The sequence below is a fragment of the Dreissena polymorpha genome, chromosome 6 (assembly GCF_020536995.1).
Source record: "Dreissena polymorpha isolate Duluth1 chromosome 6, UMN_Dpol_1.0, whole genome shotgun sequence".
In the NCBI taxonomy this organism is placed as follows: domain Eukaryota; kingdom Metazoa; phylum Mollusca; class Bivalvia; order Myida; family Dreissenidae; genus Dreissena; species Dreissena polymorpha.
In genome coordinates, this window is record NC_068360.1 from 74348433 (window position 1) to 74369866 (window position 21434).

Genomic DNA, 21434 nt, shown 5'->3' on the forward strand with positions numbered 1-21434 from the left:
CAGGGGCGTAGCGACATTATTCGGCGCCCGGGGACAATGTATAAATTGTGCGCCCTTTCTCCCTGTGAAACATTGGAGTACAGTATTTGGTCTCATTGAAAAATAAGAGCACACAGGTCGATACGCAATATTACATTATACCACTATCACCAAACAAGGCAAATGATGACAACGAACGTCGCACGACGGACAAAAGGCGATCACAAAAGCTCACCATGAGCATGTTATGCTCAGGTGAGCTAAAAGACAGAAAAGGAAGACCAATTGGAGACAATATAATATTTCCGGTTAGTCTTTATCAACAGCCATCAAATGCGCCCATTCCAAAAATTCTTAATACTAATAAAATTAATTTTTCTAGCCTTCATGCCCGCAAACTTGTCAATGATAACATCAAAGTCTATTTTTTTCAACCATTTCCTTCTCTATACTGAGAAGTGCGAGATCACAGAGACGATCTTGTCATATTGATGCCCTTAGGTATGAGAGAATGAGCTTCAGCTTGCTGAAGGAACGCTCGCAACTGGCTATTGACACCGCGATTGTTAAAAGAATTTGCAGAGCAATACGCAAATTGGGAAAGACATCATCACCTTACGTCACAATGAAAGAAATAGGTTCCAAATGTGTTGATGGTAAGGAATCACTACTTGTAGTTAGTAACATTTTACAGTCCTGAATCTCGTTAAACAGTTCTTCGCATTGAAAATCATTGTCATAAAAATTGGCTAAATTGAAGCAATTTTGGCGAAGAAATTTCAAATCCTCGCTTTTTACAAGAATGTGAACATCCAGTAAAAATCCAAACTTTGAGTTCAAGTCTTTGAGGCGAATGAATCTTGTTGAAATCTATCCAAAACACTCTTCATTACGCGCGCAATCTCCTCTTCTGCAGAAAGCCCGGCATCCCGTGCCAATTCTCGAGGCATCAGCCTTCTTCTTTTGAATTTCAATTCCCCATTTTTCACACCTATTCTTGGCACTGTTAAGGGCGCTTTTACACAAACCATCGCGCTTTGAATTATTTTGTGCTTCAAGTGCTTCAAGATCAGAGAATGCATCCAAATTCATGGTAAGGTCCTAAAGACGTTTTTGAACCCGATCAATTCGTCATAGAATGTCGTGCCAGAAATAGATAAGCACGAGGAAATTGAATTCCAGAACATTCGCAAGCAACATTTCTGCATCAGTTCTAGTATCAGTTGATTGATTTATATCTTCGGATAGTCTCTCAAGCAATTCCACTAGTTCCCTTAATTCCACAAAGATTGCTTTAAAAGCTTCAAATCTCGCACTCCATCGGGTTTCATATTCCCGCTTAACAATGATCATAATAACGTTCTTAAGTTCTTCCCAACGAAGCGTAGAACGAGAAAAAAAATACTTTCAACTGTACCAAAAAAAGTTACGACGTGTGCATCTTGTTTGGCTGAATGAACTCCGGCCAAGTTCAAACTATGATTGTCACAATTAACGAATACTGCCCGTTGATTTCTTGCACATATTCTTTGTTGAGGACCAGATATATAACCAGTCATCACCGCTGCATTATCGTAACATTGCGATCTACAATCATCAAGAGGTAAGTTGTCAAATTCCAGTTTCGTAACGATGACTCTTTCTAAAGAAGCTGCATCTTTTGCATGAATCTCAATATATACCAGGAATGACTCTTTTATCGTGACTTTCTTGCTCACAAAATCGACATCGACAAACCGGATTACTTCAGACAACTGCTCTCTTTGTCCGAGATCGGGAGTTGAGTCCAGTAAAATACAATACTACTTGTTTTTTCTGATATCATTCAACTATTGATTCCTGACAGTAGATGCTAGAATGCTGAGACATTCATTTTGGATTTCTGGTGAAAGGTAGGAGACTGACCTTGGATTTATGTTGCATGCTTTAGGTGGTTTTCCAAAACTGGGTCGAACTGAGTAACGAGTTTTACAAGAGACAGACAATTTCCAGCATTTGTTGCATCTTCATCTGTCAAACTTTCATTATGGCCTCGTAATTCCAAATTTTGAGAGGCAAGGACCTAAAAATTCTAAGTCCAACACGAATAAAATGAGTCTTCTTCGGGCGCCCCCCTTAGGTTGGCGCCCAGTGCAAAGTGCCCCCCTCGCTACGCCTCTGATTAGATCTAACACAACTATCTTTTAAACAATGAAGCGTCTGTCTACTTTCATAAAACCATCAATAGTATAATCGTTTTTATTAGCTATGCTCCATTGGTCATTTTTGGCTCGGGTACTACTTTAAAGCAACGACATAGAATAAATATTCTAGGTCTTTGTTTAAAGTACCCCGGGTACTCTTAAGTATACGATATATTGTACCAGGGATACTTTTTAGTAGTACCCGAGCCGTCGATGTCCCAATGAGCATTTTACTCGTACTGCTCGCTTGATGATTGTCGGCTCGGGTTATGGCATCTTTAATCTATATACTACATTATGAACTTTATTTTTTAAGTAATGGTCATCATGGACCATGCAGTTACACATTTTACAAAATAACAGGAGTTGTAATAGGGAACCAGTATTTACATACCCTGTTGTCGGATATTAGTGGCGTGTAGCTCGAAACAGTGCGGTATACGAAATGACTAATCGATCGAGGAACGGAAAACCCAGCATTTTACTTTCGTTTTAAATGTACCAGAAATCTCTTTATTTTTTATTCAAACATTGTTAAATATTAACGGAATGCACAACGTGTATTTCTTGAAAAATATAAGAACAAATAAATTAAACTGTTATTGACAATATTTCCATAAGCCATAAGCCATTCAGTGATCGCAAGTTATCTAAATCCAAAGTATTGAACTGTTAACTTAAAATGTCTGTTGAGGAGAAAGAAATGCCGATTGAGGAAAACCTGCTGGTTTTTGTATATCACGAGAATTGCGATATTGATGAAGCAAAGCAATTGCAGATTTATCTCAATAGCAACAACTGTACGTGTAAGATATACAGCCAAACGAATGAGCCAGGAAAACATCTTCTACAACAACTTCACGGCTCCGTAAATCCGTTCACCCCCGTAAATCAGAACCAAAGAGTCGTTTTGTTTTTCTGATAACAAAAATAACTGAAGAGACGGGGTTGATAACTTTCGCAGTCGTGGCAGCTTTAGAAAAGGTTTCTCTTCAAACATGCATGCCTATATTTATTGGATACAAAGGAAAATCCCAAACAAGCGAGTCTTTGAAAAGGGGTCTTCTAGCCTTGACACCCAGTGTTTTTGTTGACTTGGACAAAGAAAGTGGATTTGATTCACTTCTATCAAGAATGAAATGTAAAATATAAAGCATTTTTATGTAAACAATACCATCACGTATTTATTTATTATAGTTACATTGTTTTAATTGAATCATCGTGCCTTTAAAGCACCATCTTTTTCATATTTGAACAAGTTTTGTCATTAACTGCTCATGTTTAAAACATTTTGCTTTTCCATGGATTCATGTAGATGAACTGCTTTTAGCTTTGAACTTACCATAATTAAAAACATGTATTCCTTGAATTGGAGAAACACTGTCACTTCAAAATTCAGCACTCTTAACAAATCTGTTGGCATTCTGTTAACTAGCTACAACAAATTACATGTCATATTGATATATTTGTTTATGAATTGTTTTACTTGTATTTTAAAGCTTCCAAATATTTGGCGGAAGATTTGCCAGTGGGCAACTTACACCATGGGTTGGTCTACTCTCATATTTCAGGCTTCATGGGATATTTGGTAGAAGGTATTCATACTTTCTTATAACTTTTAAGTATGTATTAGCCCAAAATGTAGGTGACTTATCATAATGTGTTTACTTTTAATAATTCTTTACTTTATTGAATAATTAATATACAGTTAAGTCCGGTAATCTTGCGCGTCCGGTAATCTTGCGCACTTCGCATTTGCGAATCTCGCAGACGACAAATGGTTTTCTTTAGTGATGAAAGATTAAATTTCACATTTTAAAGAATTAACGGATTTAAAAGTTACGTATTCCATGCAAAATTAAATTCGATCATTTCATTAAAACACCTGTTGCGTCATCCCTATACATCGTAAACACTGGCCTTCTTACGAAAAATTCAAAATGAATCACAAATTCCCTGCAGTCTTTAGCGTTTTCATACTTTAAATTATGAATTCATAAATCCAACGTGTAATTTATTATTCCATTGCACAATATCCGATCAGTTTTGGTATTTTTTGCCATAAAAATATATCGCATCAGACGACATAGTCATCATTTCCCGCCATTCTGTCAAACAATTTTGGTATGAACTCCGCATGCGCAATGGCCTAGTTTTTATATTTTCTGTAAACTATGGAAGCATGATCATGGTATCAAACCTGTTATGCATTTTTTTCACGCATACCGGTACTTTTTATGCCCCCCTTCGAAGAAGAGGGGGTATATTGCTTTGCTCATGTCGGTCGGTGGGTCGGTCGGTCGGTCCATCCACCAGGTGGTTTCCGGATGATAACTCAAGAACGCATACGCCTAGGATCATGAAACTTCACAGGTAGATTGATCATGACTCGCAGAAGACCCCTATTGATTTTGAGGTCACTAGGTCAAAGGTCAAGGTCACGGTGACCCGAAATAGTAAATTGGTTTCCGGCTGATAACTCAAGAACGCATACGCCTAGGATCATGAAACTTCATTTGTAGATTGATCATGACTTGCAGATGACCCCTATTGATTTTGAGGTCACTAGGTCAAAGGTCAAGGTCACGGTGACCCGAAATAGTAAAATGGTTTCCGGATGATAACTCGAGAATGCATATGCCTAGGATCATGAAACTTCATGGGTAGATTGATCATGACTTGCAGATGACCCCTATTGATTTTGAGGTCACTAGGTCAAAGGTCAAGGTCACGGTGACCCGAAATAGTAAAATGGTTTCCGGATGATAACTCAAGAATGCATACGCCTAGGATCATGAAACTTCATGGGTAGATTGCTCATGACTCGCAGATGACCCCTATTGATTTTGATGTCACTAGGTCAAAGGTCAAGGTCACGGTGACCCGAAACAGTAAAATGGTTTCCGGATGATAACTCAAGAATGCATACGCCTAGGATCATGAAACTTCATGGGTAGATTGATCAAGACTCGCAGATGACCCCTAATGATTTTGAGGTCACTAGGTCAAAGGTCAAGGTCACGGTGACCCGAAATAGTAAAATGGTTTTCGGATGATAACTCAAGAACGCATATGCCTAGGATCATGAAACTTCATAGGTAGATTGATCATGACTCGCAGATGACCCCTATTGATTTTGAGGTCACAAGGTCAAAGGTCAAGGTCACGGTGACCCGAAATAGTAAAATGATTTTCGGATGATAACTCAAGAACGCTTTTGCCTAGGATCATGACACTTCATAGGTACATTGATCGTGACTCGCAGATGACCCCTATTGATTTTCAGGTCACTAGTTTATTCTGTTTTCACACTGTCCAGTAAAGAGACTTACAAATTGAATTTTTGACACATGTTCATTCATAATGATGTATAAGCCTTTGTTTCTGTGCCAGTACATACTATGTTTATGGAAATGACGTGAGAATTCAACATTTAAAAAACCAATGTAATATGATATGTAATATTATATGGCAACAGGACAGTTGTGATTTTCTGGGTCAATTCTATTTAGCTTGACCATCCAAGCGGTTGATAGCTTTGACAAACTGGTGGTCTGAAACACTGAGAAAATGTCACGATTCACTGACAATAAATCAAACATGTAATTCTTGCTACGCAACTTGCATTTAATTATGTCAATTCAAATTATACATAAAAGTATAATTAATTTTTTATCTGCTTGTTAATTGAAAAACAGCAACACAGTTTGTATGTATAAAACAATGTTAATACATAAATAGGATCAAGCATATTAAAATATCAACTTAGATTTAGTTTCCTTTACTGTACAGGATTTGTAAAGTTAGGTTAATATTTGTGTATTGAACAAAAATAACAACAGTGTAAATAAAAGTTAATTTGGGGATGTTCTATCCAAACCCTGAGAGTTCAGATTTCCTCAAATGCCAAGTAAAGATTGTAAATTTCAACCCACTCCTCTGGTTAGTTTTCAGAGGCACATATAATTAACTTTTGAGCTTAGTGTCTCATTTGTACATGCATTACTGTATTAACTCCAAATCAACTAGTACAAGTGGTAGGCCAGTATTACATGGACTGGTGTTCACTGTTTACACAGTTTCACAACCCCATCTGATACTGGTCAGTATCTTGGCAAGTGGCCAAAGTTGGGAGCGGAATTAATGGTCTATTACATAACTGACTTCGGTGTGTGTGGTAAACACATGATACTGGTCATGTGGTCAAGTTGCACTTGTATACATTTGCCCAATACACAAAACTAGCCTTGGCTATTTTTAATCAGATTGCGTTGCTATCTATGGTGGTCAATGACTAGGGGAGTTAACTGCTATAAATAACATGTTTCATTACCATTAATAAATAAAACATTACAAATTGTGTGCACGTTTCACATATTGTCAAATAAGTCAAAATGTGTGAAAGGAATCCAAAAAATCAAAGACTCAATCATATAATGGATATAATTGATTAGTATAGGTCCTGATTGGTTTTTGCACTATTAATTGGATACATTTCACAGGTCATTGACATACAGTGACAAAAAACATATTCACACAATGGCTGTCACTACAACGGAGAGCCCATATGGGGGGCATGCATGTTTTACAAACAGCCCTTGTTTTATTAATGGTACACTTTTATTAGTGACTATATTATTTATTGATTTGTAGTGAACAAAAACTGCTCTAGAAATCCACATTTAATTTTAATGGTTTTACAAACTGATTTTAAAAATATTTTTCTGGAATGTTTGTTTGTCAATAATTGGACACCATATGTCTACAATTTTGGAAATTTTGCCTAAAAGTGGTCATTATACAAAGTGCGCAAGATTACCGGACACTGATAGTTTGAAAATGAGGTGAGTCATGTTTGTTTTGAAATCAAATCGGATAGTTCTTCACTGAATTAATTAGATATTTTTGTGTTAATTAGCACATGAACTTATTATTTTCATAATAAATTTAGATATTTTGTTGCCAATTTATAAAAGAACATGTTTTTAAACCAATTGATCCTCAACTGCGCAAGATTACCGGACAGCATCGTATGTGTAAATGTAAAACCCATCTTTATCAAATTGTATTAATTACAAGAGCTGTCAGAGGACAGCGCACGCAACTATTCGAGTGCTTTACAGTATAACGTAAGCCATCATGGAGAGGGGGGAGGTATAATGTGGGTGTGTGGTCATTTAATAGATGATCTTTCAAAAATAAGATTATTTAAAAAAAAAATTTTTTTGGGGGGGGATTCTGGGGTGGGGCATGGGGGATGGTTTGGGTGGAGTGCATTGTGGTTTGTCAGGTAAGTGTTGTTTTGTCAAAGTATGAATACAATTTGATCATAAATAAAGAAGTTAAGCAAAATGTTCAATTATCTAAGTATAAAAGGGGCCATAATTCTGTCAAAATGCTTGATACAGTTGTCTGCTCTTGTTTATAGATTGGGATCATGTTGGTAAAGAAGTATGCAAAATATGAAAGCAATATGTAAAAGGACATAGACAATATTTGACGTGGTACGCAAACTTTAATATAGATTTATCAATAATATGCATATTTTAAGTATAAAAGGGGCCATAATTCTGTAAAAATGCTTGATACAGTTGTCTGCTCTTGTTTATAGATTCGGGTCATGTTGGTTAAGAAGTATGCACAATATAAAAGCAATATGTCAAAGGACAGGTTTTTTTTACCTTATATAACAGACGCCGAATATCGGCGTCTTCCCCCACCAAACTAGGCTGGTTTTTTCACCTTTCCTGACAAAAAATTCCCCCTAAAAAACATTATTTTTATTTTATTTTTTATAGAAAGATGTGTCTGATGATTATAATATCTCAATTCTATTTCAATTTAATATTGTCAAACGTACGAAATTATGCAAAAAAACAATGAATATAGTGCAAACATGTACAAATGTAATAATGAGAGAGTAACGTTTTTTTAATGATTTTGACAGAAAACTTCTTTATTGTAATTTGGAAAAATTTCATCTAGATTTGATTGGGAATGGGGCCGTTTTTTTTTTGCTTTGGGAATGCCTCCATTTTCCTGAGACACAGACAGTGGTGAAAAACCCCTGAAATCAGAGTAGATGTGTTATAGACATTGATTAACACAGTTTTTATTTTTTCCCCAAATATGTCTCTTTCGCCCTCTATTTTCCCCTTTTACCCAGCGTCCAGCGTCTTCCCCTTTGTCTAAAAACCCCCCCTGAAGCAGAATAAAATAGTTTGATATATATTAGCTCAAATTTTAGGTGACCTGTTATGCCTTAACATTCAATAATACTTAACTTCATGTTAATTAATTATTCACCGTTATTAAATTAAATGACATTAATAACCATCAACTTTTAATGCTCCCATATATATATATATATATATATATATATATATATATATATATATATATATATATATATATATGGGGAGCATATAGTTGCCAGTTTGTACTTCTGTATTTCCTTCCATCACACTTGTTACAGTTTCTCATAGCACCTTCACTATTTTACCGATCTTTTACATGTATGGCATGTAGGTACCTTGCATGGACCTCTACCTTTTGATGAGGTTTGAAGTCACTGGGGTCAAGGTCAAGGTCACCGAGGCTAATAATAGATTTTTCCGTCACACTTTTTTTGCAGTTTCTGATTGCGCCTGCATTTTTTTTTACCGATCTCTTACATATTTGGCATGTAGGTACCTTGCATGGACCTCTACCTTTTGATGCGGTTTGACATCGCTGGGGTCAAGATCAAGGTCACCGAGGCTAATAATATATTTTCCCTCCCACTTTTGTTACAGTTTCTCATAGCGCCTTCCATATTTTACCGATCTCTTACATATTTGGCATGTAGGTACCTTGCATGGACCTCTTCCTTTTGATGAGTTTTGAGGTCACTGGGTTCAAGGTCAAGGTCAAGGCCACACTTTTGTTACAGTTTCTCATAGAGCCTTCAATACTTTACCGCCCTCTTATATATTTGGCATGTAGGTACCTTGCATGGACCTCTTCCTTTTGATGAGATTTGTAGTCACTGGGGTCAAGGTCATCAGGCTAATAATAGATTTTCTCAAGGTCACACTTTGGTTACAGTTTCTCATAGCGCCTTCAATATTTGACCGATCTCTTATATATGTGGCATGTAGGTACCTTGCATGGACCTCTACCTTTTGATAAAATTTGAGGTCACTGGGGTCAAGGTCACTGAGGCTAAAAATAGATTTTCTCAAGGTCAAACTTTGTTTTCCACACGATTAACCCATATAATGACATAGCATCATTGGGGAGCATCCATCAGTTTTACTGATATCCTTGTTTTTACAAGAAATTGCATGCAAACATCATGCCATCAAAATATATGGAATATACTTTGCTTTATTCTTCCTCAATTAACTTTTGTTAATATAGTCAGCTGTGGATGGCTGAAAATGACATGCAAACTGTATGCTTTCGAACCGTTTAGCTGTTTTGTATTGCAACTCGGGCTTATTTTTAAAATTTCAGAGCTGCAAAAACGTCTTGCACAGAAATGCAAAGAATATGAACATGAAAAGAAACGTTTGGTCGATAGATTCCTTTTGGTCATACCTGAAACTTGTGAAGTTCCATCCGGCCTGCTAACAGGAAATGAATCCGCATCCATTTGTATTTCAACAGCATTAAAGGAAGGCACAACAGTGGATGAAATTGCATTTCAAAGGGAACATGCTGGAAAGACAAGAACTTACAAAGTGACAATCTACAAAATAAAAAGTGAAAATGTAAAAATTTGCTTATCTAAATTGTAAAATTGTCACACAATATCAACCAGTAAAATTAAATCAATGACTACCTAGTCAATTTTATTTAAATGTCAGATAGCATGAAGTTAAAATTTACATGATAACAAAACACAAGTGTTACCACACCGTTAGGTTTTGCCTATAAGATAGATATTTGGGATTGGGTGTGCATTGTTATTTTAATTAGATTCCAAAGTTAAGGATTCTTGTAATTAGATTAGGATAGAAGAGAACACGAGTGCCAAACTGTCACAAGATACGCCCGTTTGAAGGTTTTGGACAACTTGATAACTTTACCATGACCCATATTTGAACTTGACCTACATATCATCTAGACACAACTTCTGACCAAATTTGGTGAAGATCAGATGAAAACTACTTCAATTAGAGAACGGACACCATGCTAAATGCTTGAAATGCATTAAGTGACCCCCGTGACCTAGTTTTTGACCCTGCATGACCCATATTTGAATTTGACCTAGATATTGTCTAGACACAACTTCTGACCAAATTTGGTGAAGCTCAGATGAAAACTACTTCTATTACAGAGCGGACACCATGCTTAATGCTTGAAATGCACTAAGTGCCCGTGACCTAGTTTTTAATCCGGCATGACCCATATTCGAATTCTACCTAGATATTGTCCAGATGTAACTTCTGACCAAGTTTGGTGAAGATCGGATAAAAACTACTTCACTTAGCGGAAACCATGCTTAATGCTTGAAATGCACTAAGTGACCCTGTGACCTAGTTTTTGACCCGGCATAACCCATATTTGAACTTGACTTAGATATTGTCTGGATACAACTTCTGACCAAGTTAGGTAAAGATCGGATGGAAACTATTTGACTAAGAGAGCGGAAACTGCTGTTGACGCCGAGCGCCCGCCCGCCCGCCGCCAAGGTGAAACTATAATACGTCCCGTTTTTTTAAAACGGGCGTATAAAAAGTGTTTCTGGTGTTGCTTTGACCGACACAAACGAAAAGAAATAATTAATTGCAGAATTAAGTTCAAGTGAGGTAATCCCGCAAAAAAAGGTTACATGACAGAGACTAAACTCAACACAATTGGGGTTTGGGGTGCAGGTGATCTTGTGTTGGGTAGGGCTGCGTCAAACAGATGGTTTCCGATCGATTACTTAAGTTTGCATAGAATGACCCAGCTTTAACTTGAGATTTGGCAAGTTTGCAAGTTTTCAAAGCTTAAGATTGTTTTTTGGGCTTATCGATCGGTAAAGGTTAAGGATTTTGTCACAAAAATATAAATACAGTTTCTGCTGAATACACAATGTTAAGATGAAGATTTTTTGCACTGAATTTTTGTTGGCAGCTTATATAAAGGCCTAGCTTTGGAATTCCTTTGGGAACGAAACCGAAAATTAATATTGGACACACATGAAATAGTGTAGTTTATACACATGAAAGAGTTTACAAGTATCAGGTTTGGGAGCATAAATGAATATAAATTAATAGAAATGCGTACTTGGTTAAATTAGTTCAACAATTCTTGGTCCTAACTTAAGAAATGAGCTGCTATTACAACAACCAAATACTTTACACACAATCTACCACATTCATACATATTTTTGTTTATTTCAGGAAGAGTTCTACATCTGTGCCCAAGTGCCAACAGTTTTGACGGCCATCTCTCAACTCGCACAGAAGCATCTCGGCAAGATAGACGTTGGCCTAGAGAAGCAGAGATTTCATCTGCTATACCAGCAGATATTGGACCTCAAAGGGTGGAATGACACAGTGAAATTAGTCTCCTGCAAAGGTATTAACCCTTTCCCCCATACGAAGCAAAGCGAAAATGGCTTTTGTAACCAGCATAAAACCAGAACAGCCTGCGAGTATTTTATTTAATGTTACTTTTTAAGGAACAACAAATGCGTCAAAATAAGTATCTAAGTGGTAAAGGGTTAATTAATAAGCATAAAATAGTATGATGGTACTGTTACTGTTTAACAACTATACATGGACTATTTCATATTTTGGTTAACCTTAAATGTTTTGGTTTGGATTATACACATGTCATAACAAAGTGTCAACCATGAAGATGAAAAGCTTAAACTAAATGAATGTAAAATCTGTATATGCCTGGTAAACATTGACAATCTAGCCTCGAACCACAATAACAATACCTTGCGTTTTGGATCAGAGCTTTAAATAATATCGTCAAAAACCATTTGCATGCTTATGCAAATAACATTTATACAGACACCTGTAATGCATTGCCAAATCAATTTTATGACATTTGATAGACGCTTTCATGTTATGTTTGTTAAAAAAAAGCGATTTCTCTGAACTCGTTTACAAGTGAGAAGGCTTAATTAATAATAATTGTTACTACTGTCAGGTAAACCATAACATATGTAAACATTTTATTGTATTGGTAACTCATTGTTAATACAATCCAATAATGCCTTTTTAATACACATGTGCAAATGCATTATTTTAGACGGCACATGTGTAAATGCATTATTTTACACAGCACGTGTGTAAATTCTTTTTTTGATGGCACAAGTGTAAATGCATTATTTTAGAAGGCACACAGTTAATGCATTAATTTAGAACTGCGCTAATGTAAATGCATAATTTTACGCAGCATATGTGTAAATTAATTATTTTAGACGCCACATATGTAAATGCATTATTTAAGACAGCACATGTTTAATGCATTATTTTAGACGGCCTTAAAATTAATGCTTTTTTAGATGAAGCAGACATTCCCCGTGCATTGTTTGATGCTGCTAAGACATTAGGCACGGGTAATAAGGAAATCTTGGATTTACAGAAAGCAACCATCCGACCTGATGAACAACAGGTACTCCTATTTTAGTCTGGTACATATATTAATAGCAACATTCGAACATATTCTAAACAAGTAATGCAAATTCATGTTACTGAAACTATGTTTTCAGAATGCAACATTTTATGGATTCACGGATAGCATTTGACCAGTTAACACTTTATATTTACTTCTATCCAACCAACACAAACATGGTAATGTACCATGAATCAAGAGGAGGTATTTCAAGTAATGGTATCAGATGGTCGGCAAGCTTTTGTCATGGCGTTTCAACTTGCGACCTTTCGGTTATCTTGTAAGATTAATGATACAATCATCCCAAACCTATGAGGTAAAAGGTTACAGGTTAAAGATGTATGCAATTGTATCATGTGCATCTTTACCTTTTAAACAGGGAAGAGTGTACCTTCGATATTTTGAATCGGATTCGGACAAAAAGGTGGGAAAAGACATTACAAGATTGCTGGAAAAGAAGCAAATTCAAACGTTTACCTCATTGCCTGGGGAGGGAGTACTTAACCGTCAGGGAACACATGAAGGCTGGGTCATATGTGTCCTTTCTAAAGCTGCGCAAGAAGATGGCGTTTTCTCATTCAACGTCATGACCGACATACAAACCAGTGTTGACAAATGCAAGATGCAAGTTATGCTTGTATTGAATGGCCTACAAATATCCGATGTTCCACACTGTATAAAATGGGTCCGCTTCTTCCAAGTGACTGCGGACGAATTCTACCTGAACGGCATTCTGAGAACAGTTTCAGGTAAAATTGCCTTGTTATTCAATTTTATGCTAAACGAAGAAAACATGTTGAAGTACTTGCTGTACACACATTCGCTGTGGACTGTCCAAATATTCTTCAAAGCAGGCGACATCATCTTAAAAAAAACTTGTAACCACTATAGAAAAAACACTAGGTAAAATCTTGGCTGTAAGTGAATCTGGGTCATGTGCATAAAAAATCAGGTCACTAGGCCAGTTCTTTAAGACAAAAATTGTAACAAATTCTAGGGGAAACATATATGACCAAAGCTGTATCAGATTGTATCTTGATAATATCTGAGACTAATTTGAATCTGGGTCATTTGCATCTAAAAACAGGTCTTCAGAGCAAATCTATGAAAATCAGTTTCCCACCCAACGGCCACATTTATGACTCAGTCTTGATGAAACTTGGCCAGAATGAATAAATTGAATATATAGGCCATGTTGAATGTGGGTCAAATGTGGTTAACAACGAGATGCCCTGGTTGATTCGTCAGCAATTTGTGTTAGTTACCTCAGCTGGCGCTTAAGGGCCATAATGGCCATCTGGTTTATGTTAAATGTCGCATTGATTATATTGTACTATATAGGCCGTTGGTCATTTGCCTGAAATAAATGTTTAATGGACACGAATTTCTCAACTTTGATATTTTGGAGTTTCACTTTATGTTAAATAAAGCTTGTTTTTATTCAATTAAATTTACAAAATTTATTGACAATCATGTAACGGAAATTATTCGTATAAATCTGCAAGCTCAACAGCTTTTCGAATTTATTTGAATATTTCGAAGTTGTTCATTACAGAATATGTTCTCAATACATAATAATTGTTTGCATTCGTCTTTTTTACGTTTCATTACTTGGTTGTTGTTTTTAGGTGCCCCTGTCGACATCAGCAAGGCACTTCCAGCAGGTGACGTGATTCCTGGTTTAGCCTGGGCATACGTGCAAAACTACCTGATGAAAACTTTGACCAACAGTAAGTCCTCAGCAAAATATGTGACGGACTTAAGACAACATAAAAAATCTCAAATATAGTAAATATAACAAATCAAATGAGTTAAAGAACATACCATTCCGACATAAAAACAAAACTAAAGCGTTATCAGAATGACCTGTTCATTTATCTGATATAATAGTAAAACATCTCGCAGTAAATAAAACAATGCCATATCAGTGTTGCTCTTAAACACAAATTGTTGGGTCTTTAAACCGGCTTTAAGAAGCATCAAACACTTATTCCAGCGTTATTCACCAAACATGAACGTGTATATACAAGATAATCTCTTAGTATTACAATTTAAATACAAAGCAACGAAAGAGAAAACATTTAAAATTGTTTACTATTAAAAAATAAGTTTCTGGGTATATTATTATTAGCTAAATAAAATATAAATTCTTATATTGTTTAGCGAATTAAAAAATCTCTCAAGACAAATACCAATTAATGATAAGTCTTATTATCACCATTTAATATGAGGAACATCATAACGTATTAGTCTAAATGTTCATAATATGTTTTTTCAGCATTGGGCAAAAGAATCAAAGCATATCTTGAGAAGAAGCAGATAGAGTGCGGATGTATTCAAACACTTGTTATTGTCTGGATAAAATCATGTAATACTGGCCAATGGTTGACAAACTTAGCAAACAATGGGTAAGTTCTGACAAAATAGGATATATAAACTATCAATATTAAAAGCAGAATTAGAAAAATGTCGTTCTGATATTTGTAAATCAAACGTTCGTTCCTCTTGTGATGTGCAAATATAGAAAGTGCGCATGCTGGTGTTTTTAAAAAGAATTTTAGTTAAATATAAAGTTTTACACACTTATTTCAAATGTGAAACATTGCATTAAAGTATCATTTAGTTACATGTAGTTAATTAATACGCTGATACAGAGCAAACATGATGTGCACGTGTAAACTTGCACGCTAGCCTATCGAACTATATAGGTCAGTAAAAGTTTATAACTATTATCTATTGTCTATAATAATACTTTAATAGTTTATTGAATAATAAAATATGCACTATACCTAAACGGGTATTATGGGCCATTAAACAAAGAAACATGTATACACGTATTATAAATATAGTATCGATTTTATAAGGCAATTATAAGTCAAACTTAAATCAATATAGTTTCGATTGCGTATAAACTCACAAGAAGCAAACTCTACAACATGGTCGGACGGAGTAGAAGCAGGACGTAACAAGCGAGAGATGTACTATTAAATAGAAGATATTTGTTGGATTCTGTGGAATATCGAATTTATTTCACGAGTTATCATAGAAAACAATATTTTCACGAGTGGCGAAGCCACGACTGAAAATATATATTTTCTATGATAACGAGTGAAATAAAATTGATATTCAATCAAATCCAACGAATTTTCTTTTTATTTTGTGCTTTTTTGACCGTTTATTTACATTGTAAATGAGTTTAACTGGATAATTTCGCTGGATTGATGACGTCATTTCGTCGAAAAAATGACGTCATTTCACAGTAAAACAGTGAAAAATATCGATATATTTTTCACTGTTTGAACAGTGGAATACCAATTTTATTTCACTGATATTTCTCTATAAACCACCGGAAAGCATACAATAAATAAGAGTTATTCATAATAGGTGTTATCTTTTTTTTTTAATTTCCCTTTTCTTTATAAGTACACATAACTGACTGATAATTCACAATGCCAGTTTGAAAGGTTAATTATTTTATAACGTTAATCATATGTGTTATGACTTAAAAAACTGGATTTATTTTATGCTTTCCGGTATATCATAGAGAAATATCAGTGAAATAAAATTGGTATTCCACTGTTTTAAACAGTATATATCAATATTTTTCACTTTTTAATGTGAAATGACGTCATTTTTTCGACGAAATGACGTCATTAATCCAGCGAAATTATCCAGTTAAACTCATTTACAATGAAAAAAAAACGGTCGAAAAAGCATAAAATAAAAAGAAAATTTGTTGGATTCGATGGAATATCGATTTTATTTCACTCGTGATCATAGAAAATATATATTTTCACTCGTGGCTTCGCCACTCGTGAAAATATTGTTTTATATGATCACTCGTGAAATAAATTCGATATTCCACCGAATCCAACAAATATCCTGTATGAATTTTTTTTTTCAACATAACCATACAATGTACATTTAAGTTGAAATGTAACTCATTTTTGAGAAAAATAAAAATGTTCAAAGATTACTTGAACTATTCACTTTGGGAATTTCGTCCGTTTTGTGTTAACATTCGTATCACAAAGTCACATCGTGTGACCATTGGCCTAAAAATACATGCACTCGTCAAATAAGTTCCTGCATTTGTTAAGGCTTTTTGACACTATGTATCTTCGAAACACAACACATTTTTGTATTCCAAACCATTTGGGACTAGATCCGAGTAAATACACATATTTCCCCTCATTTGCAAAATAAAGACATCATAAGTCATTTACTCGGCATTAAATGGGACGGGGGATATAGACCCTGACGTATGAGCCTATCATTCCGTCACATTTAATTTACAAGACTTTTTCAGCAATCACTGGCTTAAATATTATGTAGTATTATCGGAAAAATATTAGAACCATATTTTGATCGTTTACTTTTATAACTTTAAATAATGTGTATAGCTGTGTCCTTTTGATGATTTATTTCAGCGTTGATAAGCGCCAAGTGGAGCATTTGAAAGGAGATTTAGAGCCAACTATTGACGAATTTGGTGGACAGATTGGTCGACCTTTCAACTTGAACGTCTTCAAATTCACAGACACCAGGGATCCAAATAATATAGTAATTGTAACATTTCGATCAATATACATATGTACGTGTTAAATTGTGTTATGTTAATACTTAAAAAAAGTTAAATAGTAAACCGATTAGAAAATTGTTTACCGGTAAGTCTCAATACAGGTATTTATTGGATGATCTTATTATACTGTCATGCGGATGTGTGAGGCTACACAGCAGGTATCGTCCGTCAACTCTGTCCTTGTGTGTGTTAAATCAATTGTGTCTCGCCAATAACATAGGATATATTGTAAAAGATTGTTATAGAATTTACACAAAATGTGTTGCTATCAAGAATTTGTTTAATAAAATATTGTTAATCCCAAAGTCAATTTCACATAAACCGGTCAAACGTAAAGGCTTTGGTATGCATGGTATGCATATATGTATGTGCGTCTTTTTTAAATGGTTTTGAGTCTTTTAAGAATGGAATATGAATCCAAATTGACAAATATGTTAACCAACATAACCAATGCAGTGTCGGATTAGTTGGTAAAACATTTCCTAAACAAATGCCTTGATCCATCAGCGATTAACATGTTCATCGCGATGCATTGGTAATTAATGAATGGCATTGAATTTGGGTATTGGGCTTTAAGAAAAGCGCGTATATTTTAATATGCCACATTGAATGATTTAATGTGGACCACATATCTGAAATAATTAACTAGGAAGGCATTTAAAGGGTCTGAAGTTTATTCAACATCAGCTGCACCCGCAAGAGGGAAACCTTATTTCATCCTTTTGTTTTTTATGTAAGTAAAGAAAATAATTTCCAAATTCTGACATAAAATACGTCAAAGTAATATGATAAAATGGGGCCACCGCCTTTAGGCGATACATGCAAAACGTCCTTATGTTCGAGCTTGACTTGTTATCTGAACCTCTGACCGAGCATTTTACTGGCAATACTATGTCAAATCATCAACGTATTATTTGTTATGAAAGTCCCAATTACTCTTGTGATTTTCCGAAGTGAAATTCTGTATATTCTGACAATGTCCGCGTCAGTGGGGAGCATTTCTATTATTAAATGTTGAGTGGCTTTTGTGTATTTGGTTTTGTCAGCTTTTGCAGGTTGATACACCTACTTTCAGTTTGAGCGGTGTTTCCTAGCCGAGTATTGCACACCCATGCAATGCGTCAAGATGATGGAGGAAGAATATGCTGGCTTGTCTTCGGCTGCAATGCAAGAACAAGGGCCGAGGTTCAAGGAAACGTTTGACGAGATCATGTCCCGTGGACCAATACAAGCAATATTTGGTGACAATAAAGTGTCACTGATCTACTTAGATGATGGTAAGTTGTCACAGTATTTGATTAATGTTATTTATTTCTTAAATATGGATCACGTGAACCTATCAGAAACGAATGTTTGCTTTGTAATATTTTGCAATTTGGGATTAGTTACGATGGACATGAGTTATACTTAATTTCAGGTTTTACGTGATGTTTTTTTTTAGTTTCATATGAAAGTGAATTATTGCACTTTAGGATCGGGTCAAATCGAGTTTAATGTCCATTCTACGTTATGCTTATTTAGAACGAAATTCAACAGCTTTTTGATTCTTATTTTAAAGATATAAAATAAGGTTATTTGTGTTTGGATCCATGTTTGTATCGAATAATACTGATAAAGTTTGTGATCATTTTACGTAAATTGTTGCCATACCAAAAATACACCATTGCTGTTCGTATTGGATGTATTTAGCCCTGAGTACGTTTCACATATTATAAAAAAGCCCAGATTATAAATGTAAGTAGTAGATTAAGTTTTTGTTTGAATATATACATGTTTGGTACCTTGTTTGGTACCTCACTTCATGCATGAATATATATTAAAGGGACATTTTCAGATTTTTGATAAATTGACAAATTGACAACAAATGTTTCAGATTTTCAAATTTATGTTGTAATTATTATATTTGCGAGAAACTGGTAAAACTGAATATTAACCTTGCTCTAATTCATCAATTATATGTATCTCAAGACGATTTAAAACAGATGAAAAAAGTATCAACCATAATAACTGCGAAACGATTATATGATTTAGTGAGTTCTGTTGTTATCGCTATATTTTTGACTTATCAAGAATTGCTAAAATAGAGTATAAAATACACTGGTCCCAATATAAGCATATATGGCCAAGTGGTTTATGTATAGGACTTTAACTCCAAGGGTCAGTCGTAGGAGTCCAGTTAAAGATAACGTTTTTACTTGAGCTATTTAGTTCCCATGTTGACAGTTATCAATTTTAAGCATTTAATTAAAACTTCAATACATGCCAAAATCTGGGAAAGGTTTCTTTAACATGTGTTTCTCTGTTAAAGGTCCAGGCGCCAGTTCAGAAATACGCCTCATGGACTCGTTGGAGAGAGCGATTCGGGACTCCAAAACAGTGATCTTTCGAAAATAAAACGTTTGCGGAGATGAGGTGACCAACATTTAAAAAAAGTGCCATTAATTGCAGTAAATATTATGGAACATAGATGTACAGTGTATACTGAAAAACAACAGAGAGACTACTTTTAGTGTTCAGTAATTAAACTTGCATTTTGTTACTGAGTAATTCACTGTTTAAGACATATTGACATTTAATTATTACTTACCGATTATGTAAGTGAACATACATTTATATATTTTGACGACACGTTTTTAATAATAACATACGCTTTAAAAAGATGCCGCTAGACTTCATTTGAATAACATAATTTTGCAGCAAAACTGACTCTGGTTTGCGAAAATGAGTATTTCTTTAGTGATAAGTTTATTTTACAGTTTTCACTTAATAATGCGTTTCATGGTATATGAAGTCAAGTTATATTCGAAAATAAGTTTGGTAGGTTGTAGTTTATTAAATCCATTTACATTTTTTTGTTTGGTAAGTCTGTGTTACTTTTAGCAAATATTTTACTTTCGACGTTGGAAACAATTTTTATGGTGTATACAAAATTGATTATATTTGATTGTGTATTAATATCCATAATTGATTTAAAAACATATACTTCATGTGATATGTTATTAAGCCTTAACGGTATAAAAGGCAGTCCTTTTTATAGGCTATAATATGACTCGTACTTAAATATTTTAACATCGTTATGAAGCTTGTAATATGTGAACTGTAATGATGTTAATTATAATTCATGTTTATGGCTCTACATGTATATCTTCTAAGATTGTTACATATAACATATTGTATCCATGTATGATTCACATTAATTTTAATAATTAAAGCATTCTCTGTGTTATTTAAAACTCAATTTAAATCTTGAATAATTATGGTTATTTAGGAATAGTTATGTCAAGGAGCTACGTTTTTATTCAAGCCACTTATACTTTATCAGTCTTAGCCTTAGCACAATAAACTGTTTGATGCCTTTGTTGCCTCGATTCTTAACGAAAAAAGCGAGGTTTGGAGATTAACTTAAGCGGAAAATCCAACGAACATCCTGCAAATGGCTTAAAATGTGAAATCTTCTACAAATTCAAATGCCGAAGTAGATATCCGATATTTCTAAGAAGTTATTTTTTTTAATCGCCTAACTGCATTTTGTTTAATACTAGAGTTGCGACACCTTAAGGGTTTCGCGGGATGGAATGAGTGGAGAGATCAAATCAAATTGAAAAAAAAATTGGTACGAAAAAATATGTGGGTATGAAAAAAAACAAATTTGGGCATGGAAACAAATTTGAGTCAAAAAAAAAGGGTACAAACAAAATAAGGGTACGAAAAACTATTTAGGTACGAAAAAATGGGTACCAATTAAAAAATTAGGTACGAAAAAATTCGGGAACGAAAAAAATTTGACTACGAACAAATGAGTACGAACAAAATTTGGGTACGAACAACTTTGTGTACGAAAAAAATGGGTATGAAAAAATTAGGGTAGGAAAAAAACAACATTTGAATACGAAAACAAATTAGAACACGAAAAATATAGGGAACGAAAAAAATTAGGGTACGAAAAAACTATTTGGGTACGAAAAAAATGGGTACGAATAAAAGTTTGGGTACGAAACAAATTTGGGTACGAAAAAAATGGGTACGAAACAAAATTTGAGTACGAAAAAATTTGGGTACAAAAAACATTTGGGTACGAAAAAGATGGG

General features: G+C 34.7%; 1 protein-coding gene across 1 annotated transcript; it reads left to right on the forward strand.

Moving 5' to 3' along the window:
- The first annotated feature begins 2669 nt into the window (after nt 1-2669).
- Nucleotides 2670-20878, forward strand: LOC127836695 (uncharacterized). The gene is made up of 11 exons (XM_052363393.1): nt 2670-3303; nt 3662-3757; nt 9660-9916; nt 11537-11714; nt 12655-12764; nt 13144-13513; nt 14393-14494; nt 15043-15172; nt 17195-17327; nt 18422-18623; nt 19655-20878. Exons 1-11 carry the CDS (start codon nt 3165-3167, stop codon nt 19738-19740), a joined length of 1803 nt encoding a protein of 600 aa, XP_052219353.1. The 5' UTR covers nt 2670-3164; the 3' UTR covers nt 19741-20878.
- The last annotated feature ends 556 nt before the right edge of the window (nt 20879-21434 follow it).